The sequence below is a fragment of the Gadus chalcogrammus genome, chromosome 5 (assembly GCF_026213295.1).
Source record: "Gadus chalcogrammus isolate NIFS_2021 chromosome 5, NIFS_Gcha_1.0, whole genome shotgun sequence".
NCBI lineage: Eukaryota > Metazoa > Chordata > Actinopteri > Gadiformes > Gadidae > Gadus > Gadus chalcogrammus.
This window is the reverse complement of record NC_079416.1, coordinates 4,779,015-4,797,464: the sequence shown is the minus strand read 5'-3', so window position 1 is coordinate 4,797,464 and position 18,450 is coordinate 4,779,015. Positions and strand designations below refer to the sequence as shown.

Below are 18,450 nucleotides of genomic sequence, written 5' to 3'. Positions count from 1 at the left end.
GGACGTTCGACATACTATATAGCAGGCATCTCCAAACGGCGGACTGCGGTCTTTACGGTCCTATCCGGACCCACGACCGATTCCAAAAAAAATAATAAAAAAAATATTTGTAATTTTTTTTAAGATGTAATCTGACGTAACGAACGAATCAAAACGAACGAATCAAATAAACGAATCGTTATAGTGAACTGAACTGAAAGAACTAGTTCCCGGAAAAGAATCATTTTGCCCATCCCTACTACACACCCTAGTGATGTGTCGCGCGCTTGGCGTCTCGGTGCGTGCTCGCGCTCTGCCGTCCTCTGCCGTCGGGTCCTCGGTGGTGATGCTGCGCGCGGAGCGTCGCTCTGCGCTCCTACGTCTTTATCTGCTGCCACAACCGCAGCAGTGGTCCAGGTTGACTCTGATGAAACGGGGGGCAGAGAGCTGAAACGCCATGACGGAGGATCGTACTCGTTCCCTACCGTTTGTACAGCAGTGACGTCGCCGGTTGAACGTGTAATATATCCAAAGGTGAGAGAGTGCGGATATCTCCTGATTCACCCTGGACCACAGATCCTCTCCATCTGATGCTGCTGACGGTGTGATGCTGTAACGCAGCCTGCGTGCTTTCCTTCGGTAAGGCCATCTATGCATTGTGTTTTCTCTCTCTGTCAGCTTTGAGAAATTAGAAAACGAACGGCGTGAAATTAACGTCCGCTCCATATAGTTCCTCTCCCTGTTTCTTAGCATCACGACACACTTTTCCCATTGCGGATATAATGTGGATAGCCGGACAAATCAACAACATGGCCGCGTTGGTCGTTATGTTGGTTTTTATCCAATATTGCACTGCTCCATCATGACATAATGTAATACGGCGTCCACCTATGGACACGAGTCGTGTGGAGCCGCTGCAGCAGAGTCCCTCTGTTGACACGCGTCTGAAGGATGTGGTCATCACTTCCAAAGGTGCGGTTATAGTTCAGGGCAAATACTCTTGGCCTGTCATGAGAGAGGAACGGTTTGTTTCTTGATTTCCCGATAGTGTGTGTATGATTTGGACATGTATTGCTGCTCGATCACTTGGTTTGCTGGCCTTCATTTAGAGCGCTTACCTCATAATATGGTGCCCAGCAGCATGTCAGGAGCAATGGAGAGTGTTATAATATGTCATGCACCAACTGCCATTGGCACTTTTCTTTCACGGCATTCATCCCTTTTCAATGAAATTCCTACTCATTCAGAATCCAGCGCTTCCTACGTGTGAACCGCTGGCTCGTAGTTCATAACGGAGTATTCACAACGAGCCATTGTGTCATATTGACGTCTAATTTTTCTGTTCTTTCAATGCGTTTGACTATTTTCCCAAATACTAGAGCGGGCCTCCATTGACCCCAGACTACTTGGTGGCCCTTAAAAGATTAAGACCAAGATTTGACATTCATATTTAGCATAACTACACACACCAATTCAAGTGGTTCGAAACAAATAATGTGAACTCTGTTCTTTGGGGAACCATGCACAGTCTGCATGTATGTCCTTATTGTTCTGGCAGACCATCAGCTTGAAAGAATCTATATATGGCCTTATGACACAAGGGCAATAAACTTTCCATAGATTTCCTCTCCTATTCCAGATGGTCAATGGGGACATAACTCTCTTGCTGTGTCTTTAATGGCTCTCTGGTTGTAAAGGCCCCTCCTGCACATTGAGGGCCATTTTAAAGTTTTAAATCGGATAACAAAATAAAAAGATCAGGTCACACTCTTTGCTATAAAGTGTAGAAGAAACCATCACTTTTACAGCAGCCACTAATAGGCAAGGGGGTCAGAGTTGGTGTGGTACCCTTGGGCCAGTCCAACCTTGGCTCTGTGTTGCTCACGCTCAGCTGGTCATCGCATTTTTGCATCCTCCGCATTTCTCCCCCTTCCAACCCGAAGATGTCCTGCTGTAAACACGCCATGTGATTCAGAACCCAGGGGGATCTGGTGGCCATCCTGGGGTCCCAAGTTTCATCCTCTCATTCTGTTCTCGAACTAGCACACCCTAGGATTGGAAAGGAGCATTAAAAGCACCATTGACTATTTTTGTAATTTCACAGGAAAGGCGCTTTTATCCAAAGTGACCTACGGACAATTAAATTGCATGTTATTAGAGAGCAGAACCGGAACTTCAGATAAGGGTGAGTGGGTGTTGATTATTTGGTGGCGTATATAAAGTTGGTTTAGGGTTAGAGTTAGAATGTAAATCTAAGCCTTGAAGGTAATGGTATATTTTGTTTTCAGTGACCTTTGCCGCTTGTTACAATGATGACAATTAAATGGCATGTTAACTCTATTCAACAATTACTCCTCTCCTCTCTCTCTCTCTCTCTCTCTCTCTCTCTCTCTCTCTCTCTCTCTCTCTCTCTCTCTCTCTCTCTCTCGCACTATTCCTGATCTCTCTAGGGTCGAAATTTGGTGTTTCACATTGTTTGAATTCAGCAGCAGGTAAATAACGGTGCTGTCCGAGAAAAAAATGTCAATAGCACTTTTCTTACCCGTGGCCACTCAAAGCTCTTTACAATTATTGCCTAACATTCATAAACACTTACACAGCGACGACAAAGTCAACGATGCAAAGCAACAGCCAGCCTGCAGGAGCAGTTCAGGTTATGTGTCTCGCTCAGGGACTCCTCAATACTCAGAGGAGCTAGGAGGAGCTGGGGAATGATCTAGTGACCTTATGGTTGCCCAACAACCTGCTCTACCCCCTGAGCCAATGCCTCCCACAATGATAATCCCATTGTCATTCCAAAGGAAATTAATGTAGTATTAGTAGTAGTATATATAGTATTTTGGGATAATTTGATACATGATTGAGCATAAACTTAAATGAACAAATACTGGTTACTGTACTATTATGTAGAATGACAAAATAAACCCAAAATTGAAATTGAAAACCAGGGCAATTGTTTTCTATGCACATGCATTCATCATGCACATGTACTTATGTTCATGTGTAATACAGCCTCTTTCAAATCCTTCTCTAAACCAGCGGTTCCCTAATGTTTTAGTTATTGGAGGCTGGACCCACAACATATGTTTACTGCAAAATAAGCAATATGCCTTTATTTCCATGTCTTGTGATAAATAATATGTATCTACGTGTACTTTATTGATGAACAATAACACAGAGATAATTAACGTTTCTCGATGTATGTTCTGCATCGATTAAGCTTTACCCATATTCAGCTTTCAAATGACGATGCATGTTGGTGGGCTTATTAATATATATATATATATATATATATATATAGGGTTAAAAAAAAGTATTGTGGCCATCTTGCCTCAGGCTGCCAGGTCTCCTGCTGTGAGCGCCTTAGGGGTCACAACCTACAGCTGAATCCCGCTGGGCTGAACTGTAAGGTAAGACTGAGTGTCACTTATGTTTGATGTGCGGCAGGATGATCGAGGAGGGCAGCAAACGGAGCAAGGCCATGGTGGAGAAGAGACAGCTCTTCATGGAGATGAGTGAGTGAGCTCCACACATGTACAGAATGAGAGTGAGTGAGTGAGAGAGAGAGAGAGAGAGAGAGAGAGAGAGAGAGAGAGAGAGAGAGAGAGAGAGAGAGAGAGAGAGAGAGAGAGAGAGAGAGAGAGAGAGAGAGAGAGAGAGAGAGAGAGAGAGAGAGAGAGAGAGAGAGAGAGAGAGAGAGAGAGAGAGAGAGAGAGAGAGAGAGAGAGAGAGAGAGAGAAAGAGAGCGAGAGCGAATAGATAATAGATTCCAACACAATTTCATGACAGTTTACATTTTCCTATATTTCCGTCTTTGTTAAATATGTTTTGCAGAATAAACTTGCCATTTCTAAATTGTTATTCTATGATATTCTTTCACATATATTCTTGAATGTCTCATTTAACTTTGTATGTGTGTTGGCACTGTTAATGTACGTTTGCCATGCCAATAGAGCCCTTTGAATTGAATTGAAAGAAAGAGACAGAGTGAGAGGGAGACGGAGAAAGAGAGACCTTGCGTCTATTCACCGCCGGCTATGGATTACGCAACTCTCTCGCTGGCTCTTCATCACAGAGGAGATGCAAAGTCCCTAGTGTAGAACATTATAGCGGTTCCCACATAGCTACGCTTCTATGGGCTGTACGTCACATTGAAGGTCCTCTCAGATCCAATACCAGTATCATGTATAACTGTTGCACTTCTTTAAGTTTTAATTTGTGGCATGAGAGTTGGATGTCACCTTTGTGTATCGGTAACTCTGTCATCAATCACTTTAAGTGATATCGAGAAGATGAAACCCTGTTTTGGCGGATGATCAAATCAAAGATGTGTTGTTTAGTTTCATGAGTGTGACGTTGCTGCCTGTTCAACGCACCATTCTGTTGGTTTGTTGTTCCGTCAGGAGCTCAGAACTTTGATGTCATCAGACTATCGACGTACCGGACTGCCTGCAAGCTCCGCTTCGTGCAGAAGAGATGCAACCGTAAGTGCGTATGGTCAGCCTTGTGTCTCGTCTCCTGACACTTCCTCCTAACCAGCAGTCGTCAGGGTACCCGATAAAGTCGCATTCTTTGCTTAGCACTTGAGTGGTTTAGCGTTTACTATTAAATAGAAGCTTTGATCCAAAGTGAGACACATAATTCCGTCACAGTAGTTCCCAATTTTACATTTGTGTCTCTTTTTAACCCTCGGTTAAGGGTCAGGGTTAACCCCAACCCTCACCTTTTTAAGTGACCGTGTGTTTCCTGTGCTTCTCAAACTATAATAAAGAATATTTCTTATCTTTTTAAGAAGAACGTACTATGCTGGAGGACGCTTAGACAATTGTGGACATTGGGGTTCAAACCCAGAACCTAGATTTGTGGGTGATTGATCAGCACACAATCCTCTGTGTGCTTTATGTGTGTGTCCCCCCCACAGTGCATCTGGTGGACGTGTGGAACATGATCGAAGCCTTCCGTGACAACGGGCTCAACACGCTGGACCACAACGCGGAGATCAACGTGTCGCGGCTGGAGACCATCCTGTCTTCCATCTACTACCAGCTGAACAAGAGGCTGCCCACCACCCACCAGATCAACGTGGAGCAGTCCATCGGGCTGCTGCTCAACTTCATGGTGGCCATGTATGACAGGTAGGGTCCAATGGAACTAACCAGAGTGACTGGTGTCCTTCTTGGAGCCAACGTCACTCTCAATGCCTCATGGGAACCGTCATGTGCAAGAGTACCGTTTTATACGTGTGCCGCGAAAAAGTTGTGGTTTACCCCAATTCAATGTCTGCAAATCCGGGAAAAGTTGGATCATCAACTTCATTGGTTCGAGTTGGCGAGGGCAAATCTTGGAGTAGGCCGGTAAATGCTCATTTACCGACCGGGAGATACTGCCAGGGGACTTCAAGTTTGAAACCTCACAACCAACGCCTTAAGAATGCTGTTACTGACGACTGGCCAAATGGCTGCAGTTGTGTATCGGTGTTTATCTTCCAGTCCCGGGGTTGCCGGTTCCACTGTGTTGTTCCCCGTAGGCTTGAGCCATCGAGCTGACCCAGGAGATCCCCACTGGGGCGGGGGGGCTTCCTCTAGGGATGCACCCATTAGTCGTTTCATCCATTCGAAAATGCACAAAAATTGAATTTCTCATGATTGAATCATTTGTTGTTTATCGAGTAAGAAATGAATGCTGCTTAATGTTGAAGTTCAATTCAAAACGTTGTTTAAAGCCTCATTGCAAAAGGAATAGTTGGGTTTTTCTTGACTGCTTGTCAGATAAACCAAACATATTTAAGTTATAACTTTGGAATGGAATGTGATTAGTTGCAGGCCTCTGTTTCCTTAGCGATCCACTTGGGGGAAATTAAGCTTGATTAAAACTTTGGTGTTTTTAAGCAAGTTAAGGTTGCTTAAAAAGCGGTGGTTTGGAGAACTGGTCAGGCTTGGTGAGGGAGGCTCAGCCCCAAGGCCTCAGTGCCACTCCAGATCCAGAGGAAAACAAGCTGCGCTTTCATTAGCGTTGATATGTTATAACCTTGGTAATCCTACCCGCCACATATGCAAAAATCCTATCCTCTTCCTAGTCTATGTGGAGGTTAAAATAAGACACATGCAGACATACAATGCATAATGCATGACCTCTGCCTTGACAGAGCTCACTTTAATGTACGACCTTGAATGTGCCATTGTCAGTCATGCACATTTATAGTACCAAAAAAGACATTGCTCACCGCTTAAACTGTGACATTACTCTTTCTCAATAGTTTCTATGTTTGCTGCATGGTGAAGACGTGTTAATGTGTCATAACTCTCCTTGTAGCCTGACACTAAACAATACACACTCCTGTGTATCCCTTTTTCCTTATCAACGGTGTCTCTACACTTTGTTAAATATAAATGTATTGGACAACTCCTCTTGTACTCCTCCACGTTTCAATTATTCCACGGTAACACTGAGTCTCTGTTATGCTATAGATTCTACAGGTATTAAAAGATAATAGGGAGGAAATCGCCATCTGTAATGGCAGTTAGTGTTATCCTGTCGGCCCTCACCGAGTCAGACGTCCTCAAAAGAACTGAAGAGATTTTCAGTTGAAAACAGCTCTCTTCCACTAATGACATTAAAATGTGTTTAAACTGTATAAAGTAGGCCTTAACTATGGGAGCATATATGTAGCAAAATTCAAATGGCAATGCAATTTGCAATTTGCAATTCATAAGTTGTTCACATTATGCAATTGACAATTAATTTTGCAATTTAATAATGTAATTTGAAAATTATATTATTCAATGTGTATTTATATATGCAAAGTGACAATGAAATCGTCAATTCAATTTGAAAAAGTTATAGCAATAAGAATAGAATAACATTTTGTCACATTTTTTGAGTGCCTTTATTCAAATGGAAAAAAAGTTATAGCGCGCCTGTGATTGCAAAGCACTTCGCCACGCTCCGCGTGTTGTGAAATTCAAATGACATTTAAATCCGCCAAATGCTTTGCAAAAGATTTTGCAAAGCGTATTGCAAAAGATTTTGCAAAAGATTTAGCAAAACGTATCAGCTAATCGCGTCAGGGCGGGAACTACGTTACTTCCTCGTCAGCCCATCCAGTAAAGGCTGGTTTATAGTCCTCCGTAAAGTGCTGTGCGTCTATCCTATCTCCCAGAGCACACACTCTATCAACTGCATCTGTGTCTTCAAGGAAATTAAGAGGAAATGACTAGGTCCCGCCCAGACGCGATTCGCTGATACGCTATGCAAAATCTTTTGCAAAATCTTTTGCATTACGCTTTGCAAATTCTTTTGCAAAGCATTTTGCAGATTGAAATGTCATTTGAAATCACAACACAGGGAACATGGCAAAGTGTATTGTAATCCCGGGGTGCTATAGCTTTTTCATTTGAATAAAGGCACTCAAAAAATGTGACAAAGTAAATTACTTTAGTGTGACGATGTTGTCTGGATCAAAAAGACCCAGATTGTAATTGGGGAAAACAGCAAAGAGCATAGAGTCTGAAGTTTTGGTTGAAGCAGTTATTCTCCAACTGGTTAGAATACCATTTTCTCTGCCGATTCAAACCTGAAAGAGATCCATAATCTCAGTGTGTTTGCCAGCAAGGTCAAGAAAAAACGCACAAGCGCACACACACGCGCCATGAATAAAACAAATTACATTGGTAGCAATTTAGTTCCCTGCACTAATGGCATGGTTGCAAGTTAATGACATTAAATCATTACATTCGATTATGGTTTAATGTCCTTCCTAAAACCAAATCCAAAATGTCTATCTGGTCATCTATCTCTGTATCATCGTCGTGCTGCAGTGCAGTCAATCTCCCTGTTCTCTGTTGTAGTGAAGGCCATGGCAAGCTGACCGTGTTCTCCATGAAAGCCATGCTAGCAACCATGTGTGGAGGGAAGATCGTGGACAAGCTGCGCTGTAAGTACACGTGTGATGAAGGTCAAGATTGGATTATTCTTGGTCAAGGGAGAGCAAACCTCCCGTGGCCGTTTGACAGAAGCTGTAGTGGCGAAAAACGGACACATGGGGGCAATGCTGGGACAAATATACACCGTTTTATTCTTCTATATTTACTAACTTTATTTCCTTGTTTTTTAAAAACAATTTTTGATTTACTACCCTTTGTCTGCCAAATTAATGCCAACATTTGGTAGAAGACTGCCTCTGTCTTTTAAATTAATACATAAAATTGTATTGTATGTTTTCATCTTCCCCAAAATATAAGTTATCTGTAGATTGAGATTATATATTTTCTGTAAAGCAATACAATGATTTCTATTTATAAATAGACCACCTCAATACATTTTGAGTGCTAATTAATTCAGACGAGTGCTGCTTCAAATCGAGTGATGCGACTAAATCCTTCCCGTGGCCATTTGATTTGCCTTTTTGTGCACACATAAGCACTTTGTCATTCCACAGATGAGTGACCTTTAATTAGACTATATCAAGCTATTGACTTGGACGCTGTGATGATTGTCACTGCCACGGTTGTTTTGGTAAGCTATTTTTTTATGTTTAGTTTTTTATGGCTATACGTTTTTCCAATTGATATTCTGTTTTTATCTTTTTGGGTCTGGCTTTTTGTATTTAATACGAGTGGGTTGAGGTGAGTCAAAGGAGTCAAATGACATTCAAACAAATTGAATCGGAGGGAGCCTGCTCCATTGTTGTGGTCAATTAAAACGCTTGAGCACGTAATGATTTCTCTCTCTCTCCCACCCACTCTCTTTTTGCCCCTCCCCCTTCCCTCTCTCCTGTTCTTTCCCCCCTCTCATCCCCTCGTTCTCTCCTGTTCTCCCTCTCCCCCTCTATCTCTCTCCCCCCTATACACACACACACACACACACACACACACACACACACACACACACACACACACACACACACACACACACACACACACACACACACACACACACACACACACACACACACACACCTCTCTCAGACAACTTCTCCCAGATCTCCGACTCTAACGGAGTGATGATCTTCGCTAAGTTCGACCAGTTCCTGCGGGAGGTGCTAAAGCTGCCCACGGCCGTCTTTGAGGGCCCCTCCTTCGGCTACACCGACCACTCTGTGCGCACCTGCTTCCCCCAGCAGGTACGCAGCGGAGGGGAGACAACACGGACACACCAACACCAACACGACCACCGCCGCACGCACCACCATCCAAACCACCACGACCACCACAACCTCCACCACGACCAACACCACCACCTCCACCACCACCACCACCACCACCACCACCACCACGACCACCACGACCACCTTACCACCACCACCACCACCATCACCGCCACCAACACCACCACCACCACCACCACCACGACCACCACCAGCACCACCACGACCACCACCAACACCACCACCACCACCAACACCACCACCAACACCACCACCAACGCATCCCCTCCTTGTTTTCAGTCAGACCGTACGTCATGCATTTGGACTCTAAAACGGACATGGCCACAAAATCACTGCCAGAAATCTAGAGCAAAGATGACTTTTACTGCACGTGCGCGCATGATTCTTCTGCTTGGTAGAGCAATAATCTGGCCTCCGAGGAGGGAATCACTCGTTGAGCACATAAAGGGAAGCAGCACGCGATGCATGCTCCCGTTTTTCTGCTCATGCGGGTGGTTTTCTTTTCGGCACTTAGGGGCGGAGCCAGCCGTGGCCATTGTATCCCTAAATATGATTGGCCACATGTTGCCGGGCAAATCCAAACACCTCTTGAAGTGCTTGGACGATTTCCTGGGGTACATCAAGCAAGTTCACAGTTGACCTAGAGTCTGCCTAAGGGCCAATGTCACAGACCATGCTTTGGAAAACTATAAGTTGTGTTTCACCTCAGAGAGCTGACAATGATTAACTTAACATATTAATATGAATTGGCAAAGTGAACCATGGCCTACGCCAACAGATCAGGAAATATAAACGTGAAGATAAACGTTGCTCAGGAAATAAAATTGAGTTATTGTCAATTCAATGTGCTTGAATTGATGCAGTTTTTAATGAATTACAGGAAACGACTGTATTTGTAAGCATTGCCTGGTGTCAGCTGCTGATGTACAGTAGTTATTAAGCATGATGATTAGACATTATCTAATGAAGTCTTAATAAATCAGTTCTGTCGCAGTAGCTGCCAAAGAGTATCTCTGGTTGGAATTAATCCACTATTACTTTACTTATTGCCGCCAGATGTGGCGTTCCATAGCAGAAGGGATCTTATGGAGAGCAGGCCGCTGCTATTGGTGGATCCTGACTGGATGCACACATGTTTGTGTTTGTCTCTAGAAGAAGATCTTGCTGAACACGTTTTTGGATATTTTGATGGCCGATCCTCCACCTCAGTGTCTTGTTTGGCTTCCACTAATGCACCGACTCGCTAATGTTGAAAACGGTAAGATATTGTATTCATTAGTTGTTTCTTTATTTTTGTGATCGTTTTTAATATGAAAGTTTACCTACTAGTCTAGCTAACTACATCCTCTCTATCTGTCTATAATTTTTTCTGTCACTGTCAATAAAAGTTGCACTTTTTACGTGTATATATATATGTCATGTTTTAATCTTCTTGTTTAATCCTAATGTTTTTTTAATTTAAATAAATCTCTTTTCTTTCTAATTGGCGGTCCCCTGCGTCACTCCAGTCTTCCATCCAGTAGAATGCTCATATTGTCGCAGCGAGAGCATGATGGGCTTCCGCTACCGCTGCCAGCAGTGCCACGGCTACCAGCTCTGCCAGAGCTGCTTCTGGCGTGGCCATGCCAACGGTCCCCATAGCAACCAGCACCAGATGAAGGAGCACTCGTCCTGGGTACGGCAGCCACTCCAACTGACTACTACTTTAACTGCTGCCTTCACCACTGTCGGCCCTTCTCCAGGTTGTCTCTGGACTCCCGAGAGGGGTCCAGCCCTGAGAGTGTAGAACACACGGCCATGCTCATTTATAACTCTTTTGAAGAGGGAGTCAGAGGGACTTTACAGGCTTTGGAAGATTTCAGCAAAATGTAATTGTATTCACTTAATTTCTAGGGTCCTAAAGTTCAATCCCTATGCTGTGAATTAAATGAAGGGCGCTATGTGCATCGAATCCCAAATCCCATTCCCTCCCGGTCTATGCCCCCTGATAACAGTGTCACGAGGCCGGGGGACCAGAATGAATGCGTAACACTATATCATAATATTTATTCAAATATATACATCACATATGCCAGAGTATGATAACACGGAGCGGAGAGGGCAGATATGTGGTCTCAGAGTCTCAAAGTAGTTCAGTTAAATTGGGGAAGTCTCAATAACAGGTATTCCATACTCTCAAATGAATCAAGTTTATGTAAACAAAATATCCAAAAATATGAAACCAAGAAAAAAAGTGTATGTTTATATATATACCGGTATATAAATATTTTGTGTTTGGTTTAATTTTGCTGTCTGGTGTTCATGGTGTCCAGACGGTATTGTGCGTGAACCCACTGTCCACAGTTTATAGAGGCCTACCAGCCTGGCCTAGCGTCTCTCCTCTGCTGTGTTCTCTGCAGAAGTCTCCAGCCAAGAAGCTGAGCCACGCCATCAGCAAATCCCTGGGCTGCGTCCCCATGGGTGAGGCGCCGCACCCCCTCTTCCCAGAGCAGGCGGAGCGGCCGCAGGAGACACACACACACAACGTGTAAGTCCAGCCCCCCGAACATCCCTATTCTGGATCCAGTCATCGTATAACGAAAGTGTTGCCGAACCGGCCGGTTAAACTGTGGGGTCTTGTCGTTTAAATGGTAAATGGACAGCATTTAAACAGTGCTTTCCTAACCAGTCGCCCCTCGCAGAGCTTTACAACATTGCCTAACATTCCCCCATTCACACACACATTCACACACCTACGGCGGTGTCAACCAAGCAAGGCGACAGCCAGCTGGTCAGGAGCAGTGAGGGTGAGGTGTCTTACTCAGGGACACCTTGACACTCAGCTAGGAGGAGCCGGGGATCGTACTAGCATCCTTCCGGTTACCAGCCAAGCGGCTCTACCTCCTGAGTCACATGCCGCCCAGTATTCACTATTGACCCTGTCGGAGCAATACTCCCCAACCCCCTTGAGCGCATTATTGTTATTTGTTTGTTTGTTGTAGTTTGTTGTGGTTGTTGTGTGTATGCTGATAAGCTCGGGCGAGTGTGTTTGGCTACGCCGGCTTCCATCGTTCTGTTCCAACGGCAACGGACGATGCTGTAAATCACTGAAAAAGACTCATCTTGGTGTCTATGTGGAATGGGTTATGTTCACGCAGAGAACTTGGCCGTTCCCAGTGTCATCCAAAACATTCATGTTTAACGAACATCGCCTCTGAATAGTACGACTCCAATCTGATCACATTTGCGAAGGCCCACCTGCAGTACACCCATGTTACACCTGTGAAGTCCCTTTCAAAACAAGGAAGACACTTGTTAAGAAATCGCATCTCGCTCTTTTTTCTCCTTGCGCGTTTCATAGCATGGCCTGTTTCAGCTTCCTTCCTCAAGTCCCCACCGAGATGGACGAGCCCGTGCCTTAACCACGGGCTCTGGGCGCTGAGTGAAGCGCTCTGTAATTGATAGGCAGTGACATCGGGGGGCTGGAGGTTGAGCTCAGCCAGCGCCAAGAGAAATAGACAGAGCATAAACACATTGGCATCGTTTTCCATTTTGCTGCTTGACTGATATCATCCCCTTCTGGTGTGAAGCCCTGAGCGGCCGTCCCCACAGACGGCAGCAGGATCCCTCTCTCTGGTCCTCCACTGCATTGCGTTTCATTAGATAGAACAGCTGAAGGAGGGGATAGAGGGGCAATAAGGAAACGATAGCTCTCTCTCTCTCTCTCTCTCTCTCTCTCTCTCTCTCTCTCTCTCTCTCTCTCTCTCTCTCTCTCTCTCTCTCTCCCCCCCTCCCTCTCTCTCTCTCTCCCTCTCTCTCTGTCTCCTTCTCTATCTCGCTCTTTTTCTCTTTCTCTCTCTCTCTATCTCGCTCTCGCCATCTTTCTCTCTCATGTCATGCATTTCGGTCGAGGCGAAAACAATTTACATACATTTACAATTCATTACATAGACCAACAATTATTATAATTTTTTGTAAATCCTTTCTGAAGGATGAGGATGATTGGATACGCCCTGGGCATCGAGGCTGTGTACCATGAAATTGTGTTACATAAGGGGATTCATCTTGATTTACAGAACGTTTGGGGCCTAAACGATATCAAAGTGTCTCCACAGGGCCCTCGACCCTACACCACTAATCCATATCTTTATATAATATGAATCTGCTCTGAGTCAAACTCCTTGAGAGCCAGGGCAGATCTGTATGATGGTTATTATTTTGTAGCCTTATGCTACAAAAGTCTTTTGTCTGAAACGATTAAAGATGTTTGACACTATTTATTTTCCCGAGATGCTTCGTTCTTTGAGACAGTTGCTTCGCGGTGGATGAGCTGTGTAGTGCTTTAGTGAAGCCAAAGTTGTTATTTGAGTTTGTTATCCAGGGCAAATCCCACAGCAATGTTGAATCGTGCCCCCTACATAATCTTCAAGATTATGTTTTATGTATTTTAATAGATTTTCCAGTTGGAAGTTGTATTGAAGGGAAAATTAAAGTGCAGATAACGTTAAAATCATGTTGCTTTTGAGGGATGCTATTTCAAGGTTGACGTGATGTCTGTGCTCCTTGACTTTTTGAGGTTATCAAGACGAGCATTGGCATCCGAGAAGTCCCTCTGTGGCGTCTGGCTGCGTCTGTCCTGATATGAGGATGTTACTCCACAACAAACACTTCCATCTGTCATGGCAGTGACGCAGCCCCTCCGCCGCCTTCCTCTTGATCGGGTTATCTGAGAGCGGGGGCGTAATCTCACCGAGCTCCACAAAGTTCATCAACAAACTCATACATTAATACGTAATAGATCCGGGATCTTTCACTGGCCTTTTAGTCTGTTCATACTGGAATGTTCAGATATTTTCTTCGAGCATTTCCTTCTTATAGCAGGCTATGTAATCTAGACTGTTCTATCACCTTCAACTGGCTGTGCAACCGTGTCACACCAACTAGCGCGGCTTTGGATGATCAGGTTGGGTCGCTGTGGAAGGGGATTCTTGTGGTGTCGATCATAAGACTCTTGAAAGCAATGAGAGGTTTGAGAAAGAAATGGCTTTCTCAGGTATTACCAGGTGTGGAAACAACCATAAACCAACAAACTGCTTATTTCCCTAGTTTGTACTGTAGACGTAATATGTGTTGCAGTACCACCCTGTGTTTCCATGGGCAGGGTAGAAGCCTTGTTTTCATGATAGAGATAATGTTGGAGAGATAGACTCATAAAGATATAGCGGCTGTCCACAATAAAAGAGTGTGTGTATGCATGTGTGGGGGTCTATATATTGTGGCAACCCGGCACGTTGAGCGCACCAACTCCTCCCAAACAGGACACCATTTCCTTGGTGAAAGCCAAAAAAGGCATGTTTATTTAAGAACATAAAAGTCTCTCCAAACACAAAAACTTAAACCTCGGGAGGAATCAGCGGTCCCCCTTTTTCGTGGGTGGAAACCCGTCACCCACGAGGACCGGTCTCTCCTTGCAGGAGCTCCAAGGCTGGGAGAGCCCCGAATGAGTGGAGAAGCAGGCTATTTAAGCCCTGCTTCTCCACTTGTTCCTCAGGTGCTCCCAATATCCTTAATTGGCCTGGGCCGGGTTGCCACAATATATATATACATATATGTGTGTGTCTATATGAATGTGTGTGTCAGTCAGCCCCCCCCTCCAGATAGAAAGACAATGGCAGAATAAGGGCAGGGCGTCAGGTTTGATCAGAACGTCTGAGCCGGGGGGGGGGGGGGGGAGAGAGACGGGAGGTAGTGGCTCTCAGATGTCCTCCACAAGGAAAGCCTCGCTGTCCTGACGGTGTACTGAAATATCCCCTCACCTCCGAGACGAGGGGACACCGTAACGCATGCACATGTTTGAAAGAAACGGTTTTCATTTTTGTCTCAGCCATCTGGTCATTTAGCAGCGAGAGGCGAAAGAGCATCTTGCTCAAGGTTGCCTTCAGGCTAGACTGTGCACAACAGGATTCAAGGAGGAGGGTGGGGTTGGGAGGAGGAGGAAGGTGGGAGGCCGGGGGGGTATTGACAAGGAGAGTGCACAGAGAGGTCAGCGGAGGGAACGGGGGGGTAGTGGAGTTTAGGTTTGGGGATTCTTTCTTTAGCCCAGCGGCCGAATAATGACCGGCAGACGGTGTCGGTGTCAGGGAGGCCCGGCGCCCGTGACCCGTCCCCCCGTCCCCCCGTCCCTCTCGGCTCACGCACCATTAACAGTATGCTTTCTCCTGCGCCGCGCCGTAGTGTCATGAGGCTTTAGCGCAATGCAGGGCTTTGGATGTCGGAGTCACAACCTGCTTTATGTTAAACCGCTGGCTGTCTGACCTCGGGGGGGTGGTTACTGCCTAGCTGGGGTTAGCTGTACTGCTAGTGTTGTAGCAGGGACAGAGGGGCACAGAGAGAGAGAGAGTGGGTCCTAGAGTGCTGTATTACAGTGTGTGTGTGTGTGTGTGTGTGTGTGTGTGTGTGTGTGTGTGTGTGTGTGTGTGTGTGTGTGTGTGTGTGTGTGTGTGTGTGTGTGTGTGTGTGTGTGTGTGTGTGTGTGTGTGTGTGAGAGAGAGGGGGAGAGACACAGAGAGAGAAAGTGAGTATGTGTGTGTTTGTGGGAGACTGAGAGAGAGTGTTAGTGAGACTAAGATAGATACAAAGAGAGACTGCTTGTGAGAGAGATTGTTCAAAAGAGAGAGAGTGACCTAAGTCAAGGAGAGAGTTAAAAGCCAGCGAGCGACACACTGAGAGACTGAGAGATGGATGTGACCTCCAGGGGAAGATGGCTAGGTCTTTAACCAAGATATTTATAAACAGTGTATGCTAATGCTAATGCTAAGTCTCCTGAGTTTCAGTGGGTGCATTAAGAATCATTGGCGGATTATTTATAGATCTGAGGTGATCGTATTATGTAACCTCGCTCAGGTGTGCCTGTGAGTTCAGCAGCAGCAACAGGATGTGTTCATGTCATCACTTAAAGGGAACACAGCTGTTTTTACCTTCCATAAAGCCGTGAGGAGAGATTGCCATTAAATGTTTCTGTGTGACATTTAAACCCATTGTTTGTGTGTTTGTTTGTGTATGTGTATGTATGTGTATGTGTGTGTGTGTGTGCTTATGTGTGTATCATGTTTGTGTGTATGGATTGACATACACACAGCACAGAGAGACAGAGGGACAGAGAGAGAGAGACAGAGGGACAGAGAGAGAGAGAGAGAGGGAGAGAGGGGGAGAGAGAGAGAGAGAGAGAGAGAGAGAGAGAGAGAGAGAGAGAGAGAGAGAGAGAGAGAGAGAGAGAGAGAGAGAGAGAGAGAGAGAGAGAGAGAGAGAGAGAGAGAGAGAGAGAGAGAGAGAGAGAGAGAGAGAGAGACCAGAGACCAGAGACCAGAGACCAGAGAGAGAGAGAGAGAGAGAGAGAGAGAGAGAGCGAGACCCACCGTGTAAGAGAGCAAGCGCGACAGCGAGTGAGCAAGAGAGAGCAAGGCTCTCCGCGTCGTCGTCACTGCGGTCACGTGACCACAGTGAGTTTCCTTGGAGACTGGCGGCGGCGGCAGTAGTGGGGAGCGTAGAGATGCTCCACTGCTCAGTGCAGTCTGGGCGTCTGGAAACACCCGAGCGCTGCCTGGCTGGCTGGCTGTGTTGATCCAGGGCGGTCGCCGTCCACCCACACAGGAGGTAGGTCCTCTCTCGACTGCCTCGCTCTGCCGCCTCGAGGCTGGATTTACAACGGCTTCTCTTACCGCCGGAATGGAGACAGGCAGGACAGTCAGAGCCCAGATGGGGACGGTGGGGTGGTGGAGGAGTGCTTTTAGTGCCGTAAGGGATGTACTGTTGTGTTGGGTTTGGTTTTGGGAAACAATTTGATTAGATTAGATAACATTAGATGGGGTTCTGTAGTTGACCCCGAGGGGACGTTTGGTTGGGCAGCAGGACTAAAGCAATAACTACACTAAACTTAATGTCATCGCAGGTGTGCGATGCAGGGGAGAGCCGTGGCAGGGAGTGGATGAGATGATGTGCGTTTCTCACTGTTTTGCTGTGATGTTACTCATTATGCGTGTGCTGCGTGGGGAATTATGCAAATGCCCACCGTTGTTAGTGTCTCCGTGTACCGTGTTGTATTTATATTGTACTATAATTTAAAAGAGAAACCCGGGAATTAAGAATGAGTGATAAGGCATGAAGCCCCATCACAAGCCATACCGAGCTCGCCTGCTTGATTTCGTTATGCCGACTCTTGAGGGAATATCTCCAAAGGTCTGATAGAAAAGGCTAACCTGACGGGATGTTATAATAGGAGCCAGAGAGAGACGTGCACAACAGACACTCAATTCGATTTTGGTTAATCTGGGAAATCCACTTGCTCATTTTCAAGCAGTTTCAAAGTTAGTTTGTTGATTTTTTTCGGTGTATCTGCTTTTCAAAATGAAACAGTCTGTGACAGTTGAGTGAGTATGTTGAAATGTTGAAAATATAGAAGCATTACTATGTTTCACCAAAAAACCTGAGTGTGCAATGTGAAAGGAAGATAGAACGACATAAAAAGTGAAGGAAGTAATGAAATAAAGAAAGAAGGAATGAAAGAAAGAAAGAAAGAAGAAGCGAACGAAAGAAAGAAGGAAGGAAGGAAAGAAGGAAGGAAAGAAGGAAGGAAGGAAAGAAGGAAAGCATCTCTGTTAGCCTCTCGTTCATGAACATTGATGAAACCTAAGATGCACAGACACTTCGATCGACCAATCAGACGTGGCGCCAGGACTCGTGACACCTCTCATTGGTGGAGGTACACACCAACCCCACCTAGCAGGACCCTGCAGGTTTTGTTTACTTTAGTAAATTACCTGCTGCAATGGCACCGGCCTCCCCTCTAATTAGATTGGCTTGTCTGCAGGGCTTAGCTGTGCTAATTTTAATAGGGTTCAAGTCTTTAAAGTCGGTTATTGATTTTACTCACACCCCTAGAAAAACGATTACATCTGCTGGAACAAATTCTTGAAAAGAAAGTGGTGGTGATCATGTGATTTGTGATTATCGTCTTCCTCTTGATTATGATTCACTCATGGTCGCCTCAAATCAGTGGCCTTTAAAGACATATCTGTCATCTTGTGTTTTTAGTCAGCCGAAGAGTGCCGCCCACAACATGAACGACACACTGATCATGTCCACCGGGGCGCCGACCCCCACCAAGAGGTGAGTACCCTAGCCATGGTAAAGGTCTGCTTCAACTCACCGCATCTTTATTGTCTAACGCCTTTGTCTCAAAGGCAATGTGATAAAGAAGGTCACGGCTCAGACCATAGACCAACAACACCAACCTGAGGTTTAACCCCTCAAGTGAGGGAATGAACTCC

General features: G+C 45.4%; 1 protein-coding gene across 1 annotated transcript in view; it reads left to right on the top strand.

Moving 5' to 3' along the window:
* Nucleotides 1–308: 308 nt before the first annotated feature.
* dtnbb (dystrobrevin, beta b) overlaps nucleotides 309–18,450 on the top strand; it is a 33,759-nt gene continuing 15,617 nt past the window's right edge. Inside the window, exons 1-12 of the mRNA XM_056591101.1 lie at nucleotides 309–618; nucleotides 2,084–2,164; nucleotides 2,430–2,471; nucleotides 3,427–3,494; nucleotides 4,383–4,463; nucleotides 4,901–5,114; nucleotides 7,827–7,912; nucleotides 8,946–9,100; nucleotides 10,301–10,403; nucleotides 10,654–10,820; nucleotides 11,545–11,672; nucleotides 18,215–18,289. Of these exons, the coding sequence (XP_056447076.1) occupies nucleotides 3,428–3,494; nucleotides 4,383–4,463; nucleotides 4,901–5,114; nucleotides 7,827–7,912; nucleotides 8,946–9,100; nucleotides 10,301–10,403; nucleotides 10,654–10,820; nucleotides 11,545–11,672; nucleotides 18,215–18,289 (1,076 nt within the window). The 5' untranslated portion in view covers nucleotides 309–618; nucleotides 2,084–2,164; nucleotides 2,430–2,471; nucleotide 3,427. The remainder of the gene's footprint in view (nucleotides 619–2,083; nucleotides 2,165–2,429; nucleotides 2,472–3,426; nucleotides 3,495–4,382; nucleotides 4,464–4,900; nucleotides 5,115–7,826; nucleotides 7,913–8,945; nucleotides 9,101–10,300; nucleotides 10,404–10,653; nucleotides 10,821–11,544; nucleotides 11,673–18,214; nucleotides 18,290–18,450) is intronic.